General features: G+C 42.4%; 1 protein-coding gene across 2 annotated transcripts in view; it reads left to right on the top strand.

Moving 5' to 3' along the window:
* The window catches only part of HSD17B14 (hydroxysteroid 17-beta dehydrogenase 14), a 104,323-nt gene that overhangs the window by 41,887 nt on the left and 48,878 nt on the right, over positions 1-13,558 (top strand). For both annotated transcript variants that reach the window (XM_069200702.1, XM_069200701.1), the window contains exons 2-3: positions 1,353-1,388; positions 3,616-3,713. In XM_069200702.1, the coding sequence (XP_069056803.1) occupies positions 1,353-1,388; positions 3,616-3,713 (134 nt within the window). The remainder of the gene's footprint in view (positions 1-1,352; positions 1,389-3,615; positions 3,714-13,558) is intronic.

Raw genomic sequence — 13,558 nt, forward strand, 5'->3', positions numbered from 1 at the left:
ATAAGAAACATAAGTTATTACTGGCAAAGCTCCTCCCTGCTTGCACGCGTGGTACCATTCACTGCGGTAATGTCCTCGCCTGCTGTCAGTTGAGCTTGTAATCACCTTAACAGTACTCTCTTCTTCTTGAAGTAACCTTTTACTCACTTTAACAATGTTCTCCCCTCTTGTGAACTGCGCTTTTACTCACTTAGCAAAACCCTGACCTCCCTGTTGGTGTGCTTTTGCTGACTATGACAATGCACTCACCTCTTGCAGGTAAGCCTTTACTTGCTTAGCAATGCCTTCGCCTGCCTGCAAGTACCCTTTATTCATTCTAGCAGTGCTCTAACCTTCTTTTACTCTTTCTTTTTGCTGCACTTACTACCTGCTGGTATGCTTATCCTAACATTAGTAATGCCCTCGCCTTCTCGCATGGTCAGCTTTCTCTTTTGCTAAAGCACTAACCATCAGGCATGTATGTTTTAACTTAGCAATGGCCCCAAGTGGTGGTGGTGGTGGTGGGAGGGTGTGTGTGTTTGTGGGTGTATAAACAATACACTTTCAGTGCTGCATTAATTATGCAAAAAAGGAAACTGAGAACTGTGGGTAGTCCCCATGTTTAAGTGGAGAACAGCTCCTGTATAAAGCACCCTACAACACCAGCAATGCTCTGAATCTGCTCACCTCAAATGCCTGTTTTTCTACCAAAGTTTTAGGCATAGGATTAGCACAGTGCCATCCATGCCAGGCTAGAAAGGGACAAAGTATTTTAAAGCAACAAGTTTGAGGTGAGCAGATTCAGGGTGTCACTGGTATGTTGTCTATTTCTTTGGGCAGCTTACTAGCACTCACTAGTTGATGAGGTGCTACTGGTTGGAGACAAAATGTCTAGGGTGGTTCTCAACCCCTTTAGTATTCCTGGATTGTAGAGATGTGCATGTGTCTTATCTTCCTGTGTCTCTCCCTCTATCTTTCTCTGTCTTTATTCTTCCTTATTGTTCTTCCCATTCTCTTTCAACTTTTTGCCCATCTTTATGGCTTTTCCTCTCTTTGTTTCTTTCTTTCCTCTCATTTTGTTTCCCCTGTCTACCCATCCCTTTCTACAATTCCTTTTCTCTCTATATCCGACTCATCTTTCATTCTGTTCACGTTCCTTCCTTTTTCCTCATATTTCTCTACTCTCTCTCTTTCCATGGTTTGCTGCCTTTTTCTCTCCTTCTTTCTCCTGCCTTCTCTTGTTCTGTTTTTTTCCACTTCCTTTTTTTTTTTTTTTTTAACGGTAGCAACATGTGTGTTGTATTAGAAGCGAATCTTACTCACACGCCAGGCTTAGTGATGTTAAACATTGTTTCGCTCTCTTTCCTTTTCAGTGAAGCATGGAGCGAGGGTCGTTTTTTGTGCAAAAGGTAAGTGGCCCAACCCGTGTCTTGTAGTCACACACGTGTCCTCAGATCCTCCATTAAGGTCACCCCTTTTTTTTTTAGGTGGCTTTTTTTTAATTCCCTTAGTACAGGGAACCTCTTTCAACCACTTACCGTATTCTCATAAATAGCAGAGTATTTAACATTTCCTTTATTTTTTATTGATATACACTTTTAAATATATATGTCCATTTTTATATAATCAGTTCAGTCTGTCTTAAAATTCCTAATGTTTTTGTGATAATGAAACTCTTAGGCATTCTGTTGGGGTCCTGTGGCTGCCAGTGCTTAGTGGTGAGTTTCCTGTGTGGTTGCCGCCGTTTACAACTGGTATTTCAGAGCCACTATAGTAACGTACTCTAGCAGGATAAGGCACCATGTTGGTCCTTTTACAGAATTGTCAGTCTCAGGAGGAGAGGTAGTGCCGCAAGAGATGGACCTAAACTGAGCTAGAGATATGGACCTCTGCCATCTCAGATGTCTGTCAGAGGTGGACATAATTCCGGTGCAGCAGGTCTCTTACACACGTAGGGTGCCGCTGCACTTACTGGACTACTGACGGATACACCCGTGTAGGGTAGCGAGACCAAGCAGTCAGGTATTACTTCTTGAGGTTGAGGGAATTAAAAGCTCAGATAAAAAGACAAACTTCAAATAACAGGTAAGAAAAGAGGAAAATGAACAGTAAGATTTCTACAAAAAAAACAGAAGAGGCTACCACCTTCATTAACCGAGATGCAAAGCCTACAAGTTAAAATAATGTGGCCCATCAGACATTTGAAGTAACCAGTGCCTCTGCCAGAGTATTACCTGCACCTTCGAGTCTTCCACCAGGGTATGAATCTTTGAAGAATCTGTACCCTTTTGTGGGGTTGGTGCACATTCTACCTGGACCAGTTTAAACAGGCCAAGGAGAAGCTCCATTTGAACAGGGTGCCAACATGCCCTGATCATGCAGTCAAAGCAATTCAGTTGCTTTGGTTTATGCATTTGTTGATCACCAATTGCCAGTGGCTCAGTTGCCCAGCTTGTGGGTGCCCAAAGGAACTTGAGATGGGAAACACCCGGAAGATCGAGTCCGGAACCACGAGGTTGTGAAAAACGAAAGCGAAACAACGCTTTCGTTTTCCATGACTCCCTGGTTTTGGTACCTTAACTACGCAAGTCTGAACAACATAGATGCCTGGTTAAGGTACAGAAGGGAGTTGGAGTGGACGGGGTTAAGGAGGAGGTAAGTTGGGCTGGGACTGGAGCTGTTTTTTTGGGGGAGGGCTGAAGGTGATTAGGGTTTAGGGGGGCAGGGTTTAGGTTTTAGGGGCAGGGTGGGGACTCAAGGTATTTTTAGTTTTTGGGGTCGGGGGCTGGGGTGATTAGGGTTTGGGGGCAGGGTTTAGGTTTTAGGGGCGGTGTGGGGACTCAAGGTATTTTTAGTTTTTGGGGTGGGGGGCTGGGGGTGATTAGGGTTTGGTGGAGAGGGGGTCAGGGTTTAGGTTTAAGGGGTGGGGTGGGAGGCTGGGGTGGAAGCATGCTGGGTTGCGCATGGTGAATGGTAATGCCTTTACCAGGAATGCATTTACAATGGTAAAATCGTGGTAAACGCATTTGTGGTAAAGGCGTTCATGTTTAGAACGAGGGCGTTGTTCCGACCTCGTTGTTGAGCCACGGTGGTTTAGGCACCCGTGGTTCCGACATATAACCGCTTGAGATCCTATGATAAAGTGGGCTGATGAGATGTTTGCTGGGAGGACCATGAGTTGTTTGTGGATAGTGGGTGCGGTTTCAATGGCTTGGCCACTGAGACTTAGACTTCGGTTATCTGCTGAATGCCTGGAGAGGAGTACCTGGCTGACAGGGTTCAGTGAAGGCCTTCTGGGAGACAGACACAGGTGGAGAAGGTAAAGATATGCAATGATATTCCTATTTATCTGTAGTTATACTTTAATGCTTTCTATCCTGCTTCTTGTGATCAAGATAAACCACTCTGCTCCACACAAAGTGCTCAGGCCATTACTGTGCATGATGGGAGAGCAGTGCGTAATTCTTAATGCGTTCCTTACTTTTATGTGGAGCGCTTGGAGAAGCACTAGCTGGCACATCCCCCCATGCTTTCACGATAGCACAAAGCCCTGCTTAGAATCCTTATAGGAATGTCATTCCATCACTGTATCTCCTTCCAACCTTCACTGATGCAGATCTCTTCCCTGTCTTGCAGAGGAGGCAGCCAAGGAGATGGAGGCAGAGCTGACGACCCTAGGCCGGGAAAACTTTTTGTATGTCCGCTGCGATGTCACTAGAGAGGAGGATATAAAGGTAGGTCATTTTCCTGACTCCTCCAGTGTCTTATCCATCAAGTCGTATTTATCTACCTTCACCCCATGGTTTTGTTTCTTTAGCATTAGAAATACTTACAATATTGTTTTTACTCATTGTGTTTTTACCCATCTATTTGCCTGCTTAAATTAATCCTTTTCTCTCCATCCTGAGCCCCCTTCTTTTCCCATTCCTGCAGTATCCTTTTCTCTGCATTGTTTTGTCTCCTCTACCAGAAGACGATCCCATCTTCCCCACGTGTATGCCTTTCCCTTCCCCAAACAAATAGTTGTTTATTTCCTTAAGTCTCTCCCGGTCTCCCATTTCCCTCCGAATCCAGTGCCTCCTTGTTTAGGTCTCTTGTAGTCATTCTATTGTATCTTGGCAGGTGATGTATTTTTGTCACACTGCGTACAACCCAGTACTGTATTTGCACTTTTTTCGAGGTAGCCATGTTTTGGTTTTAAACTCAATTTTTTTTTTTTTAAGATCTAGATCTTAAGCAATCATTTACAAAATATTTTTTGTCGATAAGTTACATACCAGCAGCAGAGCTTTATCTTTCCGAAAGACAATTGCTTTAGTATTCTCAGCAAAAGGACATTTAACATTTTAATATGCAGGAGGTTTGGGATAGTTAAGTTACTTACCGAGTGCGTGTGTGTGTGTACGGCTGCACCAAACCAGACACTGGGGGTTATTACAACTTTGGAGGAGGTGTTAATCCGTCCCAAATGTGACGGATATACCACCAGCCGTATTACGAGTTCCATAGGATATAATGGACTCGTAATACGGCTGGTGGTATATCCGTCACTTTTGAGACGGATTAACACCTCCTCCAAAGTTGTAATAACCCCCAATATTTCCACATGTGCCAACACAATAGAAGAAATGAATGCTGTCTTAATCTGTGAGTGCTTGTCTGTTTATTTAGAATACGTTGCAAAGTCCATGCTGTTATCCAAATGCAAATATCTACACGTTTCGGCTGACGCCTTCTACTGGACATTTCCACCCCACATAGAGACCTCCACAAATGCACATACTGGTCCCTCATCAGTGTTGATTACTCAATGGTGCTAACTAAACCGGTGGCCATCTAAAGATGTTAATTATGACTTGTATGTAAAATTACTAGGTTTTGTGCAACTTATTGTCACTGAGGCATTATATAATTGCCCCAATTAAAACATAAGCACGTCAGAAGCATATTAAAGCATATTAAAATCCCTATCCAACTGTGCAAAAGTAATTACATACATGTGTGTTCAAATTCCATGTCCAACCTTTTAGTTTTTGTTTTATCTATTTCTTTTTTGTCCTAGATCTTAAATAAAGTGACACAGTTTCTATGACAATATACAAAAAATGCAGATATATATATATATATATATATATATATATATATATATACATATATATATATATATATATATATATATATATATATAAAGACATTTGGTAAATATTTCATTAAGACATATATTTGCATAATTATCGGCACCAAGCCCATATATAATAGTGAAAAAGTAAACATCAACTCTATTTTATATGTCAAATATCAAAGTGTCACATGCATGATATGGTTGTGAAATGTTGAGTTTCTCACATAATAATGTAAAATTGTACATATATATATATATATATATATATATATACATTAATATTTCTACCTCTTTCATAGTTCCATTCAAAGTTATAGTCACATGATCTTTAACCAATGACCTAAAACGGACAATACGTTTCTAGACATCAACACACTTCTGTGTCATGGATATCCATTATTTCTTTAATATTAATATCTTGCCCTGTGCATACTCTGGTTATGGAATTTCAAAGTCGTCTACTCTGTCATTAGCGCATCATATAACAGCTTATGTCCATCAATATTCCTATATCCATTTTGGGGTATATGTGATGCCTCACTCTCTAAATGAGAATTGATCTTGTCATATCTAATCTGTGACGTATATCTAGAATGGCCTATTAATTGTCATGTGATTCAGATAGTCTTCTATCTCTTCCTCACAATTTGAATGGACCACCTATTATGATCAGCACCTATAGGTTTAACTGGCTGGGTCAGTAGGTTCCTATTGTAGTGTAGAGCTATGGCATAACCCATAGTGTCAAGTGCAAAAAGTGATAAAAAGTGCATGAGACTGGTATTTTAAAACCCCAAAATATAAAAATATATAGAAAAAGAGACTTGTAAACCATTCAGCCCTCACAATTGGTACTATCCACTTATCTCCTCAATCTCAATAATCAGAACTATATTAAAGCAGCCTCAATTTTCGTTGCCCATTATTTGCAAAGTCTAGATAACCCGGAACAAAGTAAATGTAGCAGAAACGTAATCTTAATCTTTCCTAATAAACGTGTCAATTATATTCCATCTGTTCTTCATAAGTGCACTTGTAATTCAACATCAAGGTTGTGTCCCCAAGGATTCTCTGAGCCCAACAATAATATCATTTTGGATTCCATTTGTCTTAACACAGATGTTCTGTCACCTAATCTGGGACCTAATTTGATCAGTTTAATTCCATAAAATATCAAAGTGCTGCAGTCTCCTCCATGTATGTCCCAAAATGTTTGGCCAAACGGTAAGATCTATCCTGGTTTTTGATATATATATATATATATATATATATATATATATATATATATATATATATAATTATATATCGCTGTACGGGGTCAAAGACCAGCATAAAATAAACAATTGATAGGATAGGTAGCTGAGTCGTGGACGGTGGTTAGTACATTGTTTTGCAATGCTCTAGTATTCATGAAAGAGGGGATTCTTCACTTGATGTGTAAGCATGGTCAAGGAGTTCAAATCAATGAGTTTGTATCTCGGTGGGTAGACATAGCATCACTTAGTACCTGAGCTGGGTTACAAGAGGGCCTTCTGATGGCAACTAAAAAGGAGAATCAGGATATTTTACTAGTGACTGTGAAAGGGAGGTAGTTCCAAAGCAGGGCCAGGTGCGCATCAGGTGAGACTGAGGCCTTGACATGGTGGAAGGTGAAAAGATATTCCATCTCCCACAGAAAGGTAATGTGGCCAGGTTCACGTTGCATTGGCATAACTCGTTCATCCTTTATAGGTTGGTCTTCTGTCATGTTACATTAATTTATATTGGACAGCAATGCTAAAGTTCTTGGCACTGAGATGGCAACAAAATAAGACCAAAAAAGGAAAGGTTAATGTATCTGAGTAAAAAGCCAGGTTTTGATAGATTTACGGAGCATGGCTAAATTGGTTTCTCCATGAAGGGTTGCTGGGAGAGGAATTCCATAATCTTGCTGCTGCAATGGAAACCTACTGACCTCCAAACATTACAGTTGTCACTTGTGGCACAGTTAGCAAGAACTGATTGGCCAAACATGCAGCCTGACAGACCTGACACAGTTCAATTTAATGACTTTACTGCAAACCCTGTTTTTATTAGTTTCATTCAAGATGTCATGTTCTATGGTGTTAAAGGCTGCTGAGAGGTAGGAAGGTAAGTTGGTGATGGTCTTGTATCATTCATCTTCATGTGAGTGAGAAACCTTCCATAGGATCGTCTCAAAACCCAGATCACCCCTGAACATCTGGCTTCCAGGGTTATGAACAAGGATCACCCAGGGTTCGAATTCTGAACAGTTTACGCACTACATAATTAAAAGATAATATGATCTCACCAGTACTCAGTATCGCATAGGGAAACCTTGTCAGTGAGGCCACATATAGCGTTGGAGCATGCACCTGTCTCTATGTAGCCTGATATCAGAAGAAAGCAAGATGGTCCTATATGGGCATCAAAACTTCAAGGAGTTCACTCAGTTTAGTCACAATAAATTCCATGGTATTGTCATGCAACAGTCTTTCTTATGTCACAAGCAACCTCTAGTTTACCCATAATTTACAGAACTAATACCAAGAGAGCCAGAAGATCTCTAGGTGGCTGTCCAAAGCAGCCTCCCCCCTAGGGAGTTAATTAGTTGAAGTCTTTTAGTTTCCTTGGTGTGGCTTCCCTCCTCATCTGTTAAATAACCTTAATACTTTTAGCACTACTTGACTCCTGGGGAATAAGCAGCTTAGCATTCTCTTCCTTTTGTAATGTAAACAGATACTAGTTCTGGCAGCTAGACATTCGTCCAAAGATGAACTGAAGTGTTAATCTCACAAAGGCGGCAGCATGCCCACCCATGTAGTCATTGGGTGTTCATTCTGCAGTTGGTGGTGCGGTTTGCTGCGCCATCTGCCATGTTCTCCATGTGTGCTTGCATAGAGCTGTTACAGCTGGACCGAGCAGTGCCTCAGTCTGGAGAGGATTCCTTAGCCTCTGGTGAGACCAACACCAGAAAGTGGCTTCAGCCGGCTTCACTTCTGTTTCCCTCCAACCTCTGACATTCCAACACCAATGGTTCTCATATGTGCCATCCACCACCACGGCTGGCAGCCTGTGATGCACAGATGCTGAGGCAGAGCTTTAGTAAGGCATGAGCAAAATGGGCACTTGCCAGGGGCCCCAACTTACAATGGGCCCCAAGGCAGAGCGATTAGGAAATCCCAAATTTGGCACCACAATGACAGTATAAAAACAGATTGTTTTTAATTTGACAGCTGAGGGCATGCTGGCATCACAGAAGGGGTGTGTGCGGGTGCAGCCTGCCCATAGCTAGCCCTTGCGCTGGAACGCAGTCGGTGGCAATGAAGTGAAAATAATCCTTGTCTGATGTATCTCGCCTTACTTTAGCTTGCCTCTCCTTTTAAATCTGTCTGTACATCCTTGGACTTCTACTCCATACTTCAACTGTGCTTACCTGCCTCTCTCAATACACCTTTCTACCCCACCTCTCCCTGCTTTACCTCGCTCGCTAGTGCTGTCTGGACATATCGCTACCTCTGACCCTTCCAGCCCCCTGTCTACCTTACACATTTGCTGCTCTGTTGGATCTCATCTGCCTCTTCTCCCCTCCATCTACTTCACCCTTGACCTTTCTTTACCTATCTCCTCTGTCTGCTCCTCTCTAAGCCTTCTACTTCATTACTATTTCACCTACTTACCTCATTCCTCTCTCTACCTCACATCTCTCCAACTACCTCATCTCTCTACCCCACAACCCTTGCTTGCTCTTTCATACCAAACATGTCATTCTTGGGTACATACCTCTGTTCCGCCTTCTGAATGTCTCTACCATGATCTTGTCTCACAACTTCTTTACCTACCTCTTGTCCTGTATCATTACCTCCTGTCTAACTCTTCACTCTGCACCCCTTTCTGTATTTCACATCACTCTGCCTAACTCGCCTCTCTCTACTTTTCTTCTTGAATACCTCAGTCTTTCCTATCTCCAGCCTCGCCTTCCTTTCTCTGTCTCACCGCGCTCAGCTTAACCTCTTTACTCGAAACTCCTCATCTCTTGTCTACTTTTCACCTGCCCCTTCTTTCTTCCTCTGTACTCTTCACCTGGCTTGTCTTTTTTACATCTTCACATTCTGCCCTCTCTTTACCTCATCCGCTCTGCTTTGCGTCTCATTTCTCTACCTGTCACATGGTCATTCCCCTGAGACGTGTTCTTCTCTCTGCTGTGATTGCAGATGGTAGGGGTTGGGACCAAATAATAATCTAAAAACAAAGGCGAAACAAACAAGAAACACGTTGCTCGTCTTTCTGTGGAAAAGAAGAGATTGTCTCTATAAAATACAAAACATTAAATTATACTCTGTATTGTTTCCCTTAGCATTGATCACTTGAAATTCTCTTACTTGGGTGTGGGGATCCTAGGACAGAGATCCAGCTCAGGGCGCCTCTTGTTCTAGATTCCCTTAGATCACCTGTCACAAAACGTAATCACATTGTGATTACAGATTCCACCGAAATCTCTGCCCACACCAGATTGTGTAACCCCCACCCAAGAGCACCACTCAGAACGAAAACTCACCCCTGAGGATGTCTTTGAGCTGAGCTGCTTCCATGCAAATAGCATTTTCTCTTGTAGTTCTGCAAGGTGAAATTTCGTCTTTCAGCCAGTGGAAAAAATGCTCTCCGAGGTTGTTTTCCTTCTAAAGTGTTGTGTCACACCGGTTTACACCCTTTTCCATACCATTTGAACATGCACGTTAATGCAAGTTACAAGTTCTCTAAATCACTGAGTCCTTTGTATCTTTTTCTTTTGTCACTTTCAGTTTCAAACATATCATACTGCTAGTACTTACAATGGGTTATTATAATCATGTGAGCTGGCTCTTGCACTACACTTGTATTGTGCGATACATTAACGAACATATTGTAACATTCGAAAACTCTGATCATTGAGATTGACAACAGTCAAATATCCACACAGGGTTTTTGCAGTTACAATCTTCGTACCTCTTCACCAAGCTCTATCATCTCCAAAGGTTCCAAATATCAGTTATTTTAATAGTTATTTTAAAGTCACTTAGCGTGAGTCTGTGTGTAGCCTTCAAAAAATCAGGCCACTGCCTATTCCGAGGCCTGTCCCATTCAGATTCCCAGTGCGAAGCATCAAGAATCAAGAATCTGAAGGGTGTATGTATTTTATATTCCCCGCAATGAAAATGGCTCCTGAATTATCCAGATCTCCCAATTCCTGGAAATCTTGCAGTACTTTTATTTTCTAAGTGCTTGGAGCATGTGATCATGCATTTTAGAATACTTAGGGCCTCATTCCGAGTCTGGCAATCTTAAGACCGCTAGCCTTGCAATGGCGGTCGGACCGCCACAGACAGGGCGGTCCGACTACCCCATAATGACCGTGGCGGAGCCACCACGATCAAACCGCCGACACCCCCAGGCTGCAGCCAGCCTGCAGCCTGGCGGTCCTGGTGGTTGTAATCTGCCAGGGTAGGGCTACCCTAGGGTATTACGAGTCCCCATCCACCAGCCTTTCCATGGCGGTAAACATGGGCATGGGCAGTGCAGGGGCCCCCATCCGCAGAACCGTCGCGTATTTCACTCCCCAAATTACAGGCAGTGAAATGCACGACGGGTGCTGTTGAACCCAACGCACCACATTGCGCCGGCTCAATTACAACCCGCCGTCAATGTTGTGAGTGTTCCGCTGGACCAGCCGGTGAAATCGCTGTTTTTGCCCGCTGGACCAGCGGAACACTCCTAATATGGAGGGCAAAAGACCTCCATTACTGGCGGTCCTTTGCCTGGCCGAAGTCGTGATGAGGCCCTTAATCTGGTAAAGAGTGAGAAGGCTTGTGGGCATTTGTGAGGATTCCAGTTCTGGACATTGGCCATACCTCTGAACCAGGGTTATGACTACATTCATTTAGTAATGGAAATGTCTATGATGCAGTATTCTGGACATTTCTAGAAAACCTCTTTTGTGATGCAATATTTTGGCTATTTCTTGATAACTACTTTTGCCATTGGTTACCCCAGGATACGGAGGATCCAGGAGCAATCTTTGGTACATCGTTGACTATGTCAGCTGCTGACACTATGATCCTTAGACGGCAGTTCCTGACACCGCCTAACCTCTCTACCGCTCTCTGCCTCTACATCACCATAAATCCTTTCTTTTTCTACTTTACCTCTCCATTTCACCTCTCATTGTACCACCCCACCTGCTTTCTCTAACTTTCCATCTCCTATCTCTAGCTCTCGCTACCTTTAATCTAAATCTGTACCCATCTTCTCTTTCGCTACCCACCCTGTCTCTTTCTGCCTTTTTTTAAATCTCTTTACCCATCACCCTTCCCTACCTAACCTCTCTATCTCTCTTCTGCCTGTACATCACCCACACACTATACCATTCTCTTTAACTCGCTATTTTTCTTTTATAATCACCTTCCACCTCCTCTTTCTCTTACTCAGCACAGTCGGAGTTGATATTTCACCTGAAGGATTAGTCTAAATTTTAGGCGCAGCGCTGTGGACTGTGACCTGAGAGAAGCTGGAGGCTGAGATTAATTCAAGCAATCCTTACATCACTTTGTTGTTTCTAAACTGTTGAAGCAAAAATCCAGTTTTGAATTGGGATTTACTTGTGATTATGAATAACTGGCAATCAAAACTACACTTCAAACACTATGTGCATATGTCTTATTTAAATATTATGCAGTACTGCATTAAACAAACACCAAGTTAACCTTACTGTGTCTTTGCTTCAATTGGAGGAACAAGTTGGTTAAACATGAATTCCACGCATAGTGTTGTTGCAAAGCAAAAGCAAATCGAGATCCAATCACAACAAGAAAGGTCTTTACCCATGCATTTTTAAGATTTCTTTTGGTACTGTTTGGCTGGCGGACACCAGGCAGCATGAGGGTTCAGCTGTTTTTGTGTGACCCTTTTGCTGGTTGTTTAACGTAGGATTTAAAAAATTTTGGCATTGTAAGTGCTTGAATGATCTGAACATGGGAAATAACTTCAAAGTTGTTCTTAATAGAGTTGGGGGGGAGTGTGAGTACATGACTTGCCCAGGGACCCCAAAACCCTTAAGACGGTGAGTGCTGAAGCAGCTGGTCGCTAGGTATTCTTACTTTTTTTGCCTTTAGCCGTTACCTCCGGCCAGCAACAACCTACTATTTGCTGAAATGCTAAATTACAACATTTCAATCCTGTTTACAATATTTGTGGAATTTTTAGCTTTCCCCAAAAATATTCCTGGACATTAGAATACTAAATATGTCTCCTGGACTATTTTAGAGCAAGTTGTGCTTTCTCCAAATATCCTAATACTTGAGTGGGACTAATAATAAATTAGCTCTTCTAGCATCCTTCTGAGCTAGAGAAACATTTCCATGCTTCAGCCAGGGCAAGCACAATATGAGCCCACATGGTGTAATCACATTCCAGGAGCAGCAAGGCTCCCATCTTGCAAAGGTTGATGTCTGCTGTTTATTTTGTGACCTTGGAGGGGCAGAAGTACAGCAGCCGTGCATCTTCCGTGACTTGGAAAGATTACTTGACATCTCTGCCACCTGGGCATCCGAGAAACATTGTACCTTGCATGTTTTTGCATTTCCTGGGCCTCAAGAAATGCTGCATGAAGACCACAGTTGCAGCAGGCTGGTGGCCTACTGTTCACAAGGATGTAGAGCTTTATGTTAAAGCTGGTCCTGTTTGCGCACAATCCAAGGCAATCCACAAAAAGCCTTTTGGCTTTCTCAATTCTTTGCCTGTCCTTTCTCATCAGTGCCACACAATTTCGGCCGACTTTATTGGGGACTTACCCACTTCAGCAGGAAACTGATTGATCATGACTATAGTAGACCCCTTTTCTAAAATGACTGACTTTTCTTTGTTCTAGAGGCTTCTTCCTGACAAAATGATGGCAAGGAGATGTCTGGTTGATATAGTCCGCCTGCATGGGATCACTGGCACTGTAATCTTACATACAGGTTCTCAGTACATTTTTAGGTTCTAGTGCTCAATTTGCCGTGCCCTGGGTACCCATCAATCTCTCCTCAGGCTACCATCTACAATCCAGTGACACTGAGAGGGTTAACCATAATCTTGATCAGTATCGGAGATGTTTCTGCAATGCCAATCAAAACAGGTAGGGGGAATTCTTACCCTTAGCAGAGTTCTCATATAACAACTTGTAAGTACCTGCTGCTGATTTCCTAGAAAGACTTGACTCTGAAAGAAAAGTGATTGCCTGAATTTACAAGATTCTAAAACTGCTTTGAAGGCTAGAACTGATAGATTAAGAAAATCTGTCCCGGACTTCAAAATGGAAGGAAGGTTTGGCTGTCTTCCAGGTTCTTGCACACTCTAAAATTGCTAGTCCAGTTTCATCCTGGATTTTTTTTTTTTTTGTTTTCTGTTTAGGGGGGGGGGTTCCTTTTTTTAATAACCAAA

The sequence above is a fragment of the Pleurodeles waltl genome, chromosome 7 (genome assembly GCF_031143425.1).
Source record: "Pleurodeles waltl isolate 20211129_DDA chromosome 7, aPleWal1.hap1.20221129, whole genome shotgun sequence".
Lineage (NCBI taxonomy): Eukaryota > Metazoa > Chordata > Amphibia > Caudata > Salamandridae > Pleurodeles > Pleurodeles waltl.